At 40.0% G+C, this 15,569-nt stretch overlaps 1 protein-coding gene across 2 annotated transcripts in view; it reads right to left on the bottom strand.

The window, feature by feature from the left end:
• Positions 1-513: 513 nt before the first annotated feature.
• LOC124172918 (zinc finger protein 883-like) overlaps positions 514-15,569 on the bottom strand; it is a 32,775-nt gene continuing 17,719 nt past the window's right edge. For both annotated transcript variants that reach the window (XM_046552434.1, XM_046552435.1), the window contains exon 6: positions 514-1,710. In XM_046552434.1, the coding sequence (XP_046408390.1) occupies positions 1,298-1,710 (413 nt within the window). In that variant the 3' untranslated portion in view covers positions 514-1,297. The remainder of the gene's footprint in view (positions 1,711-15,569) is intronic.

Below are 15,569 nucleotides of genomic sequence, written 5' to 3'. Positions count from 1 at the left end.
ATTTCACAATATATGACCCATTTCAATATGATTATATATTCAACAATTTATTCCCCTATTCAATATGATGATATATTCAACTATATATCATCGAATTGAATTTGTTTAGATGATTTTCAACACATTTAATTCCTGGACAATCGATCTACCTCCACGAAGAGGTTCCTGATAAATTTTTACACCACGATATTTAGCAACATACCGCCTGTCTAATATGTTGATACATTCCATGATATATATATCGCCCATTTTAACACGTTGCGCGTACGGATGACGAGAATTCTCGTCATTTTTTTCCCGAACTTTCCGGACGGATGACGAAGATTCTCGTCATTTGGGCGCATCAACCTAAACAATTTAAAAGCGTACGATACGTATTAGTACTTTTTCAGTTGTTGCTCGTTATTCATAATGAATTGATGCATCATAACGTTTGATTGGGTAAAGTTATATTATAAACATTAGCTTTTTAACCATGTTTAAACCAAAGCATTACGCCCTAATAGGCACATTTCCAATCTCAACACATCCACCCAGAATTCCAAGGAATTTAAATACCCCTGTACGCAACGTGTTAATACCATGATACTTCACGATGCATTGTCCAGACCTCATTATCATATTGAATTTGTTTTGATGATTTTCAACACATTCAACTCCTGGACAATCGATCTAACTCCACGAAGAGGTTCCTGATAAATTTGAACACCACGATATTTAGCGACATAAAGGCCGTCTAATATGTTGATAAATTCCTTGATATATATGTATATCGCCCATTTTAATACCATGATACTTCACGATGCATCACCCAGACCTCATCATCCTATTGAATTTGTTTCGATGATTTTCAACACATTGAACTCCTGGACAATCGATCTAAGTCCACCAAGAGGTTCCTGATAAATTTTAACCCTATATGCCCCAGGGTGACTTTGAATTAACATACCGCATTTATGCACTTTTTGTTATTTTTTTCATTTCTTGGGCTCTGTATACCATTGTGACTTCAAAGTAACAGTTAGCCAACCCAATCCCCTCTCATGTATTATTTTTAGTTTGTTTCTTCCCCTCCTGAGGGCTTTCTCTGTCAGATATCTGCACGTGCACATGTAAAAAATTGGGGCATAGAGGGTTAACATCACGATATTTAGCAACATACTGCCCGTCTAATATGTTGATACATTCCTTGATATATATATCGTCAATTTTAATACCATGATACTCCACGATGCATCACCCAGACCTCGTTGTACTTCCCTCGGTGACGTCAGTCCAAGTCTTGCCAACAATCGATTCATCCCGCCGCCTCATCATTGTCGTCGTCCTGGTGCGTGAGCAGGTGCCTCTCCAGGTTCTTCTTCTGCGTGTACGCCTTCTCACAGTACTTGCACGGGTACGGCTTCTCGTACGCGTGGGTCTTCATGTGCTTGGACAAGTTCCCCTTCTCGGTGAATCGCCTCGAGCACAGCGTGCACGCGTGGGGCTTGATGCCACCGTGCACCATCAAGTGCTTCTTGAGCTGGTCCGTGCGCAGGAACGTCTTCTCGCAGAAGGTGCACGGGAAGACGCGGCTCACCGACCCCTCCTGCTCCAGGTACACTTCCACGCTGGCCTCCTTGGCGGCCGCCATTATGTCCTCGAGCGTCCTGGAGTTGCTCTCCGGTGCCGCAACGCCGCCCTCCGCACCCTGCTGCTCCGAACGCGCGCCTGAGAAAACAATATTCCTTTAAAATGAACTCGCTCATTCTCATCTGGGTATTTAATTTTACACTGAGCCCAATCTCTATTTTTATTGTAGGAATATTAAGCACCAACATTTCATTATTTTTTCACCAAAAAACCAATATTTTCAGTAGGGATTCCTTTGAAATGTCAAAAATTAGTGGTTTAAAAATTAATTTTTATGACAAACATTAATAACAGGTGCCCTGCTGCTTCAAACGCCCACTTGAGAAAACAATATTCATTTAAAATTCACTCGGTGATTCTTAACAGTGTAATAAGAAAAATACAGTACACTCGCGACTATCCGGTCTATTGATGGGGTGATGCAGCACAAATAATCAGAAAACACGGATAACACAGGCCAACAATGAAAACACTGTTTTACTGAATATACCTCATTCTTATGCTTTTAAATTTGCTGAAACCAAATATGATGGTTTTAAAGTTGTATCACCCACCCATGTCTCATATAGCGCAAGGGATGCGTTCCTTGGGGTCTTTGCGCTATACGAATTTGCGTTGTACGAGAGCGTTTTAACATTGGGAAGATAGGGATGCGTTCCTGGTAGCATAGGTCTTGGGTATTGAATTTCCTCTAAAACATATATATTCCCATAAATAGCCTTAGAAAACATTGTATATATAAATTTTTATAGTTTAAAACATTTTTAAAGATAGTATGCACGCATTTGAAGACTTTTATTCACGTTAAAAAAAATTCTTACGTGCTTTTTAAATTCCCTCCCGTCGTGCGGATGGGCTAACATCTGCTATCTCAGGGGTTCGTAATGCATTGCCGGCAGTTGACGATTTTTCAAACCAGTCTAAAAACAACTATTGTGTCACCCAGGCCCTTTTGTCGCTCATCGAAGTGACAGGCAAATGCTACTTTGAATGACATTTCATAGCTAGCGGAGTTTATGAATGATAAATCATTTTAATTTAAAGTCCTCCGAGTCATTAGCAGCTACGTGAAACAGTCTTTAAATGCCTTGAAACCTGACCCAGGTTTTCCTTCCCTGAAAATGAATGAACGAGAATGCATTCTTTTCCAAAAGAATATCGTCTCGTCAGCACTAAAAACTAGTTGAGGGGGAAAGGAGCCACTTTCAATCACAGCTTGGAGTTCATCAGAAAATGTTGTGGTGACTGCGCTATCAACACTTGCAGATTCACCTGATATCGCCGTACTGAAAATACCTGCTTGCCGTTTAAATTCTGGAACCAACCGGAGCTTTCACTTAATGTCTCGGAACGATAACTACTCTCGTCTTTTTGTACTGAATCACTTTGAACTTTCCGTATGTGTAGACCGCTTGGTTGAAGTTGGTGCGGCTGAGGTCACTGATGTTTTAACTTCGTCTTTATTCAGAATAAGGCATCGTGCGTTTAAACTTATGCGCAATATCGCTTTGATGTTCTCCATTTTCAAAGCAATTGACCTATATCAATTTCTCTTCTAGGTTAATGGTTTTTCTTGATAAATTCTTGATTTTTCTACCCGCATTCCTATTTTTTGCCATTTTCTCTTGGTTTTTACTCTGCATGGCTCTATCTAAATCACCTTCTACTGCTGAACAGTATTCTTGAGACGCAGAGGGCCTACGACTGCGGGGAGGGAACGAAGCTATTGTGTTTGAGACTCTATAGGGGACCCTCTTATATGTTGATGCTATTCATGCGCAACTCGGCCACCGCTCCATTTCTCCCCCGTGAATACCGATGACCTTGAAGGCTTTTGCGTAGACCCTCTACCTGGAAGTCAATCGCCCGATAACCTATGATGGCAAAAATTACGCCTCAACCAGTATTGCTTAAAAAAACTCATTTCCACTACCCCCACGCTCAATTAATGATCTAAATTAACTCATTCTGTTAAGGAGACGAGATAAATTACTTCGGTAGGCCGGCTATCTGGACCCAATGACGAGTAATACTTTTGGCCATTGCACAGCAATGGAGTTCGATTAATATATAAACAAAAAAGAAGATTTGAGGCAAGCAATTATATTAATATGCGTAAAATGATAGAAATTTCCTGTGTACTTAGCACAAGTTCACGTTTTTTTCACGAGAGCGTTTAAGATTTTTGATTAGGCTACACTGCGTTGCAATGTTTCCCCGAGGAACGAATTTGCGCTAATCGAATTTGCGCTAATCGAAATTGCGCTATACGAGACATGGGTGTATTCACATTTCACAGTTAAATTTATGAAATCAAGCAACATTTTTAGATTTAACAGCTTTTTTTATCGTTACAATAAAATTGAAAAGGTAGGTCTAATGAACGAAGATAATGGGGGATTATTGTTGGTACTTCACCGAGAAGTTCAGCAAGCGATTCATCGCAGAAAAAGCTACACAAGAAGCTTCAAGGAAAAAAGGGAAAGAAAATGCAGACCAATTCCAGTTGAAAAGTGAACCCTGTATTATCACGCTGTAGTGAATACAAATAAATTTATCACGATGTAGTGAACAGTAAATACAAACAATTTGATGATGTAACACAGTGTTTCCTAGATTTCCTTACATACCGTATAGGAGTATTAGACTAAATATCAAATACATATTGCTTGGAAACTATGGGGGATACAAAAAAACTAAGGTTTGGATTCGGCATATAAAAATCTATACAGATCAGCTATTAAAATAAAAAAGTTTTCAAAAAATATTTTTTTGTTGGCCTGTGTAATCCAAACTTTTGCTTTAACTTATTACAAATTTTATAATTTACTCAAATCAAACAATCTATTATTACCTATGCGCATCGTCTAGTATTGTAGATTGCTTTCTAGAATTATTAAGAGCACTCTCTCTCAGACCGCCAATGGTTCCTTGGACCATTCGTTGAACGTAGATGGTTCTTAATACAGTGGAACTTGGTTAGTACGTTCCTCCTTAGTACGTTTTCCTCCTTAGTACGGCGATTTCCCTCGGTCCCGGTACCATCCGAACAAAATACAGGTAAAAGAATTTGGTTAGTACGTTTGAAAAAATTGCGCTTTCCTGGTTATTACGCTCAATTGCTTGCCGTGACGCAACCCGCAATTCGTTCTCTAGTGTCTTCTTAAGGGTCGCAAACGTCTGAATTCATGATTTAATTTATTATTATTGGCCATTAACATTCTTCCATTCATTCCACATCTCTTTCTTCTACCGTAATTTATCCAAATGCATTTCTGAATTCTTGTGACGTGCTGAATAATAAAATGCGGCCATTTTTCGGGAATGTCTGACTATGAAAAACTACAGCCAATAAGAAGCCCCAATTTTCCCCACCCCGAGCTCCTCACCTTCTGTTGCCTTCGGAGCGCTTGGGAGTGCCCACTGCTGCGCACTAAGTTCGTGAGTGGGCAATTGTTGCTATTGCACGAGTTATCATGATGAAGAAATGAGTCTTAACTCATATTCTAAGACCGTGGTCTTAACGGTATTAGACAATTCCCACATTATCTAAAGCAGTACTGCTCCATAAACTCGACGTCGTGCGTATTTACTTGACTACTGTTGCGGGAGCAGACTATCCTCTGGATCTCCACGCGAAGCTTAGCTTTAAAATACTTGATCTCGGAACGAAAGCAGACGACATTAGACAAATTTTGAAAGTAAATTTCAACTGTTTAATATAAAATTTTCTTGTAATTACGTCGTAATTACAAGAAAATTTTATATTAAACGTAACAATCTTGTGTGTCATCAGTCGATATATCGATCGATTTTACAATCGAAATAGTATCATTCCAGAAGCGAATGTCTACGGCTGTTGCCGTAATTTGAAAGTCAATACAATTTTGCCCAATTTTTATGATGTTTAAAAAACCAGTTGACTTACTCCGGGTTGTTGTTATATTCTCCGAGTACGCTGTGAGAAAGAAAAATGACTTGTCTTCGCTTGTCTGAGCTTCACTCGTCCTCGTTCTGTAAATATATATAGGATAAATCACGGGAGATAGACGCCGTAATCATGAAATCCTCTCCGGGATGTCCATGAAAAATTGCGATTTTTATTCACATGGTATTGTTTTTCATGGTAGCGCTCATTTTCTTGATTTTAAATGTGAAAAGAGTTCAGGAAGGCGATCCTATGAGAACTACCGATAGTAATTGTAATTATGACGACTTTTTCACTGATTGCAATAACCCCGACTGCTACTATTTACTTTCCTCGTTAGTACGTTTTCCTGGTTAGTACGTTCATTTTTCGTGGTCCCTTCAGAAACGTACTAACCAAGTTCCACTGTATTTTGTTTTCAAATGCTATGAATTTTCATCTCTTGATTATTAAAAATCAACCGATTTGGGCATTACTTGGTGGAACGATGAAATGTTCATGGTGAAACAAAACACAGTACTATTCCACAAACCTTTATTTTAACAGTCTACTAGTTTACACCGTCATTATCAAGACTAACTGAGCAGTTGCCGCTCAGTTAGTCTTGATAATGACGGTGTAAAAGTCGAAACTAGTAGACTGTTAAAAATAAAAGTTTGTGGAATAGTACTGTGTCTTGATTATTATTTAAAGTCCAAGTTTCAGATCCGTAGAGTACTACCAACTGCATTATAGTCTTGTATAGTTTTGACTTTGTTTTCCTTGACAGCATCCTACTTTTCAGCCAAGATTTATCGCATTCACATCAATCCACTGGGATTTTAATCACTCTGTACGTGCACCTGAGAAAACAATGTTCGTTTAACCCTTTCACTGCTGTGAACGTACATTTTCTTCCTTCCTGCCATGCAGTCAGCACTTTCGCCGAAGCACTCCGAAAGGTTGGAATTCCGGGACCTGTAATCCTCGACCAGCTCACCCACGCAGGACCGTCTCATCGACCCTACCAGCGAAATCGGGGCCTACCTCCCGAAAAGTGACCGCTCTGACTGCAATTTGAATATCAATCAATCAATCCGATCATCAAAAAATGATTGATTTCATCGCACTCCTGCCAATCAAGCAATCAAGTACGTCTTTGAACCGTGTTTCTGCGATGAAAAATAACGATTTTGTTAACTTTGTTATAATGGCCGTTTTCCGGTGGGCCGCAGCCACGTTTTGTTGCAAAGTTCACAAAATCGTTATTTTTTATCGCAGAGACACGGTTCAAAGACGTACTTGATTGCTTGATTGGCAGGAGTGCGATGAAAACAATCATTTTTTGATGATCAGATTGATTGATTTATTTTCAAATTGCAGTCAGAGCGGTCACTTTTCCGGAGGTAGGGTCCCCGCTGGTAGGGCCGATGAGACGGTCCTGCGTGGGTGAGTTCGTCGAGAATAGGGTCGCGGATTAGCAACCCTTCGGAGGGTTTACCACACCCATCCTGGAAGTACCTGCTCCATGGGCCCACGAAACGCATTTTAACCTTTTCGCCGCATGTGAGGAGAAGGTTTTCGGAGATTGAACAGCAGTGAAAGGGTTAAAATTCACTCGCTCATTCTCAACCACTCATCTGGGTATTTAATTTTACACTGAGCCCAATCTCTATTTTTATAGTAGGAAGATTAAGCACCAAAATTTCATTATTTTTCTTCACTATGAAACCAATATTTTCAGTAGGTATTCCTTTGAAATGTTGAAAATTTGTTGCTTAAATCTTAATTTTAATGATAGACATTAATTGTTTTAAAAATTTACGCAGGAGAACAATTAACTAATTCATATAAGCGATGAATAAGTTGTCGTAGAATGAATGCAAACTATTTTTTGTCTACTTAGTGGTAGCAAAATGTTTAGGAAGATGTCAACTAGTAAATTACAAATTTTCTCAATAATATATTACCTGACCACCAGAGTGACTGCATACAGGGTGCCCCATTTATCTTGACCACCCGAAATAACTTTTAATCCAGATGCAAATTCAAAAATGTGTCAAGCAAATGTTCATTAGCCGTCTGGGGGACATTAATCAGCATGACTGCCTTCCTTGTAGCTTTGTTATTTACAAAGATATGAACAGCGGTATGTCTTTTTTAAATGGCACCCTACATTTTTTATTCGGCATTTCATTTCCTCTCCTAAAGACTTATTCAACAATGTAGCACAGTGGACCATTAACATAAACAGAACGTTATGAAAGCATAAGAAACTCGTCCACTTACTGGAGTTAGCAGTAAATAAATGACAAGCAAGTCAATACATAACACAAAAGTCACTTTCAGCCCGGGACCACAACCGCGTCCACGTCTAGGGCAAGGCGCTTCACGGGAATTTTGGACGCTTGGAGCTGAGTGGGACATTCATCCTCAGCTAGCACCCCCCCCTTCATCGCTCAATTTCCCCCCTCCAATGTTTGCGATTATTATTAACCCTTTCGAGACGGTGAAGTTCTCGCCTTAGCGTGACTGCTGTACTGAGCCCCGAGAGATTCATCCAATAACTGGAGATCCAACCTTCGGCCGTAAATGGTGTAGTGGCATGCTTGGAAAATCCAACGAGTTCAAAAAATCAGGTGGATAATTTACAGCTTCATTTGGTATCGCAAGCTGTATTGATAGATTTGTATGACACTAAGTCCCCTGGCAACAACTTATATGCCATCAAATACAATACTACCCGTCGAAACAACATGAAATAGTCCTTCTAGGAAGCTATATGACCTACCACCACCTAAAACCACCAACAGCTCATCACGTTTACATATTAACCCTTTTACTGCCAGCCAATTTCAGGTGAGATGTGTGAAGACTGCCCAGGCTATTTTCTGCAATTTGCAACATTTCAGATTTAAAAATTTTACAGCTACAGTGGGTCCTCGTTTAACGTCACTTACCGTTCCTGAAAAATGTGATGATAAACGAAATGACGTTAATCGAAGCACAATATCCCATAAGAAACAATGTAAAAAGTGAATACCGGCTCCTAGACCTCACAATTCCTACGCGAAAAAATTTTAGCGTATCATATTTGGGCCATTTCTTACGATGGGAATGCCAAACTATGGCATAAACACGAGTCCCTGTCTTCATTGAAGGCAATACCAGCAGCGACGTACATCCTTCTCCATTTTTGTATCTTCCCGCGTTTGTTTTTTCGGCTTCGCTATGGTGGTCACCTGGGCATCATCATCGCTGAAACATCGTCGCAGTTACAGGAACATTGATTATTGAGAACACGGCGAAAAAGTGACGACAAATACTCCGAGTTCTACCCGGAAAAATTCCTAGAAATCACTTTTCAGGTTCCAGAAAACCGTTATGTCAAATAAAATTTGCTGAAACTTTACTTGACATTTACGCACTTAACATTTGCGCACCTACCAAAGAATTCATTTTGCAGAAAATTTGCTATAAACGTAATCGAAATTGACAATAAACGCACCATTTTACACTTCGTTTAGACTGACTGTATTACCGCCCACAAAACGAACAACCTGCAACGCCCGCAGCTTCGCATTTTTTCTCGCGCGAAATTGAAAAGACCTGACCAGACCTGACGTTATCGCGAAGCAAAGGTGCGATAAATGAATAACGGTCTCAAAATTTTCGTGACATTATCGCGAAATGACGTTAAACGGGGTGACGTAGAACGAGGACTCACTGTATTTAATTCCATATAATGCATCTAGATTCTTTCCCAATACTTAAAGATATATTTACGTCTTATAACCATGGATAGATTGTGGGGGTTTACATAAATTACAGCCATTGAAAAGGCCACAATCACGAAAAAAAAGTGAAATAAGTTGGGCCGGTAAATCGGCCCCTGGCAGTTTTTGCTCAACCAGCGAAAATTCCCCCCAATTTCCCAATTTTTGTGTAAGATTTCATACTTTTTATAACAATGTCCCGAATGATTCTAGATCGCTAACTAGATAAGAAAAAAATCTGCAGAAGTGTACAAAGGGCTTTCTCTTCATTTTACTGCGACAATATTTTTTCGTTGCTGCCAATGCCGAAAAATGCCACTGTTCATTGATTGTAAGTTCAACAAATCCGACCACGGTTGAAAGAATACTTCTCGCACATAACGCAATAAATATTAGAACAGGCGGTCCCCGACTTTCGTACACAATGCGTTCCCGAAAACTTGTACGAAAGTCAAACCATTGACTTCCATACTGATTAGGGGTTACGTTCCAAAAGAGCGGAATATACGTACTAAAACTTTTTTTTTCACGGAATTCATTTCAATTGACTTAATTTTAATAATATGTTAATAAAACTCCTCAAATCATCTAATTTCTTTCGAAAATAGGCAGAAAGTGCAAATAAAAGTTTAAAAAACAAGAACTCCGTTGGCTATCGAGTGAAACTTCCTCTTGGCGTCTAAGTTGACATTCCACTTATTACGTCCACTATAAATAAAAGGACATATCAAGTAGCATAAAAAAATGTATTCGTTGAACCCGCACTCTGGATACCTTTTAATTTTTACACCAAAATTCGATATTTGGCAGGTGACATTCGTGATCGCGTATATTCCGCATGTTATTCAAAAAAGACAAAAGACAAACAGAATTCGGGTGATATTTCGTGCAATATCGTTGCTGAAGGTTTACATGAATTAAACAGCACTCAAACGAAAAAACACAATTAGAAAGGTCTTACCAGTTTTATTGAAAGCTATTCGATGATGTCTAGTCAACTTCTTTTGAAAAATATCTTCAATGAAGGCTTTCTTCTTCTCTTGATAAAGGAGCCTATAGCTGGCAGTCTCTCTCCCAAATAAATCACCTAGATTAGAGTCAATTACCAACAATTCCCTTCATTATATACGTTCGTATTGTTCGCATATACAGTGGAACTTGGTTAGTACGTTTCTGAAGGGACCACGAAAAATGAACGTACTAACCAGGAAAACGTACTAACGAGGAAAGTAAATACACCCATGTCTCGTATAGCGCAAGGGATGCGTTCCTTGGGGTCTTTGCGCTATACGAATTTGCGTTATACGAGAGCGTTTTAACATAGGGAAGATAGGGATGCGTTCCTGGTAGCATAGGTCTTGGGTATTGAATTTCCTCTAAAACATCTATATTCCCATAAAAAGCCTTAGAAAACATTATTTCTATAAATATTTATAGTTTAAAACATCTTTAAAGATAGTATGCACGCATTCAAAGACTTTTATTCACGTTAAAAAAAATTCTTACGTGCTTCGAAATTCCGTCCTGTCGTGCGGGTGGGCTAACATCTGCTATCTCAGGGGATCGTAATGCGTTGCCGGCAGTTGATGATTTTTCAAACTGGTCTAAAAACAACTATTGTGTCACCCAGGCCCTTTTGTCGCTCATCGAAATGACAGGAAAATGCTACTTTAAATGCCATTTCATAGCTAGCGGAGTTTATGAATGATAAATCATTTTAATTTGAAGTCCTCCGAGTCATTAGCAGCTACGTGAAACAGTCTTTAAATGCCTTGAAACCTGACCCAGGTTTTCCTTCCCTGAAAATGAATGAACGAGAATGCATTCTTTTCCAAAAGAATATCGTCTCGTCAACACTAGATCTAGTTGAGGGGGAAAGGAGCCACTTTCAATAACAGCTTGGAGTTCATCAGAAAATGTTGTGGTGGCTGCGCTATCAACACTTGCAGATTCACCTGATATCGCCGCACTGAAAATACCTGCTTGCCGTTTAAATTCTGGAACCAACCGGAGCTTTCACTTAATGTCTCGGAGCGATTACCATTCTCGTCTTTTTGTACTGATTCACCATGAACTTTCCGCATGTGTAGACCGCTTGGTTGAAGTTGGTGCGGCTGAGGTCGCTGATATTTTAGCTTCGTCTTTATTCAGAATAAGGCATCGTGAGTTTAAACTTCCGCGCAATATCGCTTTGACGCTCTCCATTTTCAAAGCAATTGACCTCTCTCAAGTCCTCTTCTAGGTTAATGGTTTTTCTTGATAAATTCTTGATTTTTCTACACGCATTCCTATTTTTTGCCATATTCTCTTGGTTTTTACCCTGTATGGCTCTATCTAAATCACCTTCTTCTGCTGAACTGTATTCCTGAGACGCAGAAGGGCTATGACTGCGGGGAGGGAACGAAGCCATTGTGTTTAAGACTCTATAGCGGACCCTTTTATGTGTTGATGCTATTCATGCGCAACTCGGTCACCGCTCCATTTCTCCCCCGTGAATACCGATGACCTTGAAGGCTTTAGCGTAGACTCTCTACCTGGAAGGCAATCGCCCGGTAACCTACGACGGCAAAAATACGTCTCAAACCGTATTGCTGAAAAAAAAAACTCTTTTCCACTAGCCCCACGCTTAATTAACGATCTAAATTATTTATTATCATTCTGTTAAGGAGACGAGATAAATCTTCGGTAGGCCGGCTATCTAGACCCAATGACGAGTAATACTTTTGGCAATTGCGCAGCAATGAATTTCGATTAATATATAAACAAAAAAGAAGATTTGAGGCAAGAAATAATATTAATATGCGTAAATTGATAGAAATTTCGTGTGTACTTAGCGCAAGTTCACGTTTTATCACGAGAGCGTTTAAGATTTTTGATTAGGCTACACTGCGTTGCAATGTTTCCCCGAGGAACGAATTTGCGCTATATCGAAATTGCGCTAATCGAAATTGCGCTATACGAGACATGGGTGTAATAGCAGTCGGGGTTATTGCAATCAGTGAAAAAGTCGTCATAATTACAATTACTATCGGTAGTTCTCATAGGATCGCCTTCCTGAACTCTTTTCACATTTAAAATCAAGAAAATGAGCGCTACCATGAAAAACAATACCATGTGAATAAAAATCGCAATTTTTCATGGACATCCCGGAGATTCCATGATTACGGCGTCTATCTCCCGTGATTTATCCTATATATATTTACAGAACGAGGACGAGTGAAGCTCAGACAAGCGAAGACAAGTCATTTTTCTTTCTCACAGCGTACTCGGAGAATATAACAACAACCCGGAGTAAGTCAACTGGTTTTTTAAACATCATAAAAATTGGGCAAAATTATATTGACTTTCAAATTACGGCAACAGCCGTAGACATTCGCTTCTGGAATTATACCATTTCGATTGTAAAATCGATCGATATATCGACTGATGACACGCAAGATTATTAGATTACGACGTAATTACAAGAAAATTTTATATTAAACAGTTGAAATTTACTTTCAAAATTTGTCTAATGTCGTCTGCTTTCGTTCCGAGATCAAGTATTTTTAAGCTAAGCTTCGCGTGGAGATCCAGAGGATCGTCTGCTCCCGCAACAGTAGTCAAGTAAATACGCACGATGTCGAGTTTATGGAGCAGCACTGCTTAAGATAATGTGGGAATTGTCTAATACCGTTAAGACTCATTTCATCATCATGATAACTCGTGCAATAGCAACAATTGCCCACTCACGAACTTGGTGCGCAGCAGTGGGCACTCCCATGGCAACAGAAGGTGAGGAGCTCGGGGTGGGGAAAATTGGGGCTTCTTATTGGCTGTAGTTTTTCATAGTCAGACATTCCCGAAAAATGGCCGCATTTTATTATTCAGCACGTCACAAGAATTCAGAAATGCATTTGGATAAATTACGGTAGAAGAAAGAGATGTGGAATGAATGGAAGAATGTTAATGGCTAATAATAATAAATTAAATCATGAATTCAGACGCTTGCGACCCTTAAGAAGACACTAGAGAACGAATTGCGGGTTGCGTCACGGCAAGCAATTGAGCGTACTAACCAGGAAAGCGCAATTTTTTCAAACGTACTAACCAAATTCTTTTACCTGTATTTTGTTCGGATGGTACCGGGACCGAGGGAAATCGCCGTACTAAAGAGGAAAACGTACTAAGGAGGAACGTACTAACCAAGTTCCACTGTACTGCCATTTGAAACAATTGAATGTTGGGATGCGCAATAAACATCGCGGGAATTTAAAAAAAATTACAGACCAACGTCCGAAAGTCCGAATTTAGCGTACGAAAGTCGAGTAAAAGGTGTCAATTTTGAACGTACGAAAGTGCGAATTGTACGAAAGTCGAGTGTACGAAAGTCGAGGACCGCCTGTACTTCGATTTAAAAATCTCGAGGAAAATGGTCAAAATACTGCAGTGATACAGTGAATTCCCATTCGTAGCCATGCACTACAACGATGCACTTCCCAAGCGTGACGTCACGCCACTTTAAAAGTGGGGGGGAAGGGAAGGGAGTGGAGGGGAGATGATGGCCACACGGCGAGCCATGGGTAGGGGTGGAGCATGGCGGGTCTACTTGCTTATATGGCCTAAGATTGCAATAATGTGATGAATGAACAATACGGTGGTTTCCTATTATTTTTTTATTGCCTAAATCAAAAGATTATTACTCCTGGAGTACTTATTTCACGCTTTTAGATTTTTAAATGACGATATCTATTTTCCGCAATTAAATGAAAAGTGAAAATTTTCAAGCGTGCAAAAACGCGACGCGTATGTATGAATGCCGGGAAATCTCTCCGTGTGAAGTATTTCTGGTTCCCTCTGCCGCCCTGTGAGGTGACCTTGAGGTGAGTTGAGCGCTGATACGACGCAGGCGGGTAGCCGAGTACCCTGCTGGCTGGTAGCGCTTGGCTTAAATAATGATTATTAATACCTTATCAAATGAAGAAAACTTTCCGACCTTAGCCAGTATTAATAAGTGATTATTAAGACATGCTTCCCTGAGCTCTGCCCCTCATGCATGGATTGGTAACCTCAGACGATGTATAACTCCTATCTTCTCGTATAGAAACTAGGTCCCTGTGACGTCACGTGGAGTGGCATTGCATGGGCGCCAATCTGGCCTTTCTCAAATAAGGATAAAAATGGACCATTGCCATTCATCGAAACCGGTATTTCAAAAACGAAATAATTTGTATATTATGAATACAGTGAGTCCTCGTTTAACGTCACCTACCGTTCCTGAAAAATGTGACGATAAACGAAATGACGTTAATCGAAGCATAATATCCCATTAAAACAATGTAAAAATTGAATATCGGTTCCTAGACCTCACAATTCCTATGCGAAAAAATTTTGGCGTATCATATCTGTGGCATTTTTTACGATGGGAATGCCAAACTATGGCATAAATACGAGTTCCTGCCTTCATCGACGACAATAGCAGCAGTGACGTAAATCCTTCTCCATTTTTGTATCTTCCCGCATTTGCTTTTCGGCTTCGCTATAGTGCGGTCCAATGAATGCTACCAGACGCTACAGACCGGGGATCCGGTGCTCCGGTCCATAGGCCCTACCCTCGCTACGAGAATTTCTTTTCGGACCGGTAGTGAAATTAAAATGGCGGAAATGAGCGAGGGCGGGCAAACTGGGATTATGAAATCGAAGAGATGGTTTTAATTGCGAATTGAGGCGGGCGGGCGTCGCCTGGGCATCATCATCGCTGAAACATCGTCGCAGTAACAGGAACCAAAGTTATTGTGAACATTGTTCTCTTGGACATTGTCGTGGAAATGTCTCTGATGCAAAAAATTTGCCAAAACCGTAATCGCAATTAACAATATACACACCGATTTACACTTTGAATAGACTGACCGTATTACCGCCCACGAAACAAACAACCTGTAACGCCTGCCTCTTCGCCTTTTTTCTCGCGCGAAATTTAAAATACGTGACGTTATCGCGAAGCGAAGATAAACGAATCACAGTCGTAAAATTTTCGTGACGTTATCGCGAAATGACGTTAAACGGGATGACGTAGAACGAGGACTCACTGTACAGTAATGGAGGGTAACACATCGCAATCAATGCCTTTCGTTTTCTTTGATGAAGGAAACTACCCTATTGAAGGAATGAATTACTGCTATTCTTACTGTTTGGGAATGATTGAGAGAGAGGCCGCTAGGTGTCTGCCTACCACATTGGACGACATAATAGCTCCCAGGGTATAGATGAGAGAGGGA

This window comes from Ischnura elegans (genome assembly GCF_921293095.1).
Source record: "Ischnura elegans chromosome 13 unlocalized genomic scaffold, ioIscEleg1.1 SUPER_13_unloc_3, whole genome shotgun sequence".
In the NCBI taxonomy this organism is placed as follows: domain Eukaryota; kingdom Metazoa; phylum Arthropoda; class Insecta; order Odonata; family Coenagrionidae; genus Ischnura; species Ischnura elegans.
The sequence above is the reverse complement of the archived record's forward strand: the minus strand, read 5'-3'. Positions and strand labels throughout refer to the sequence as shown.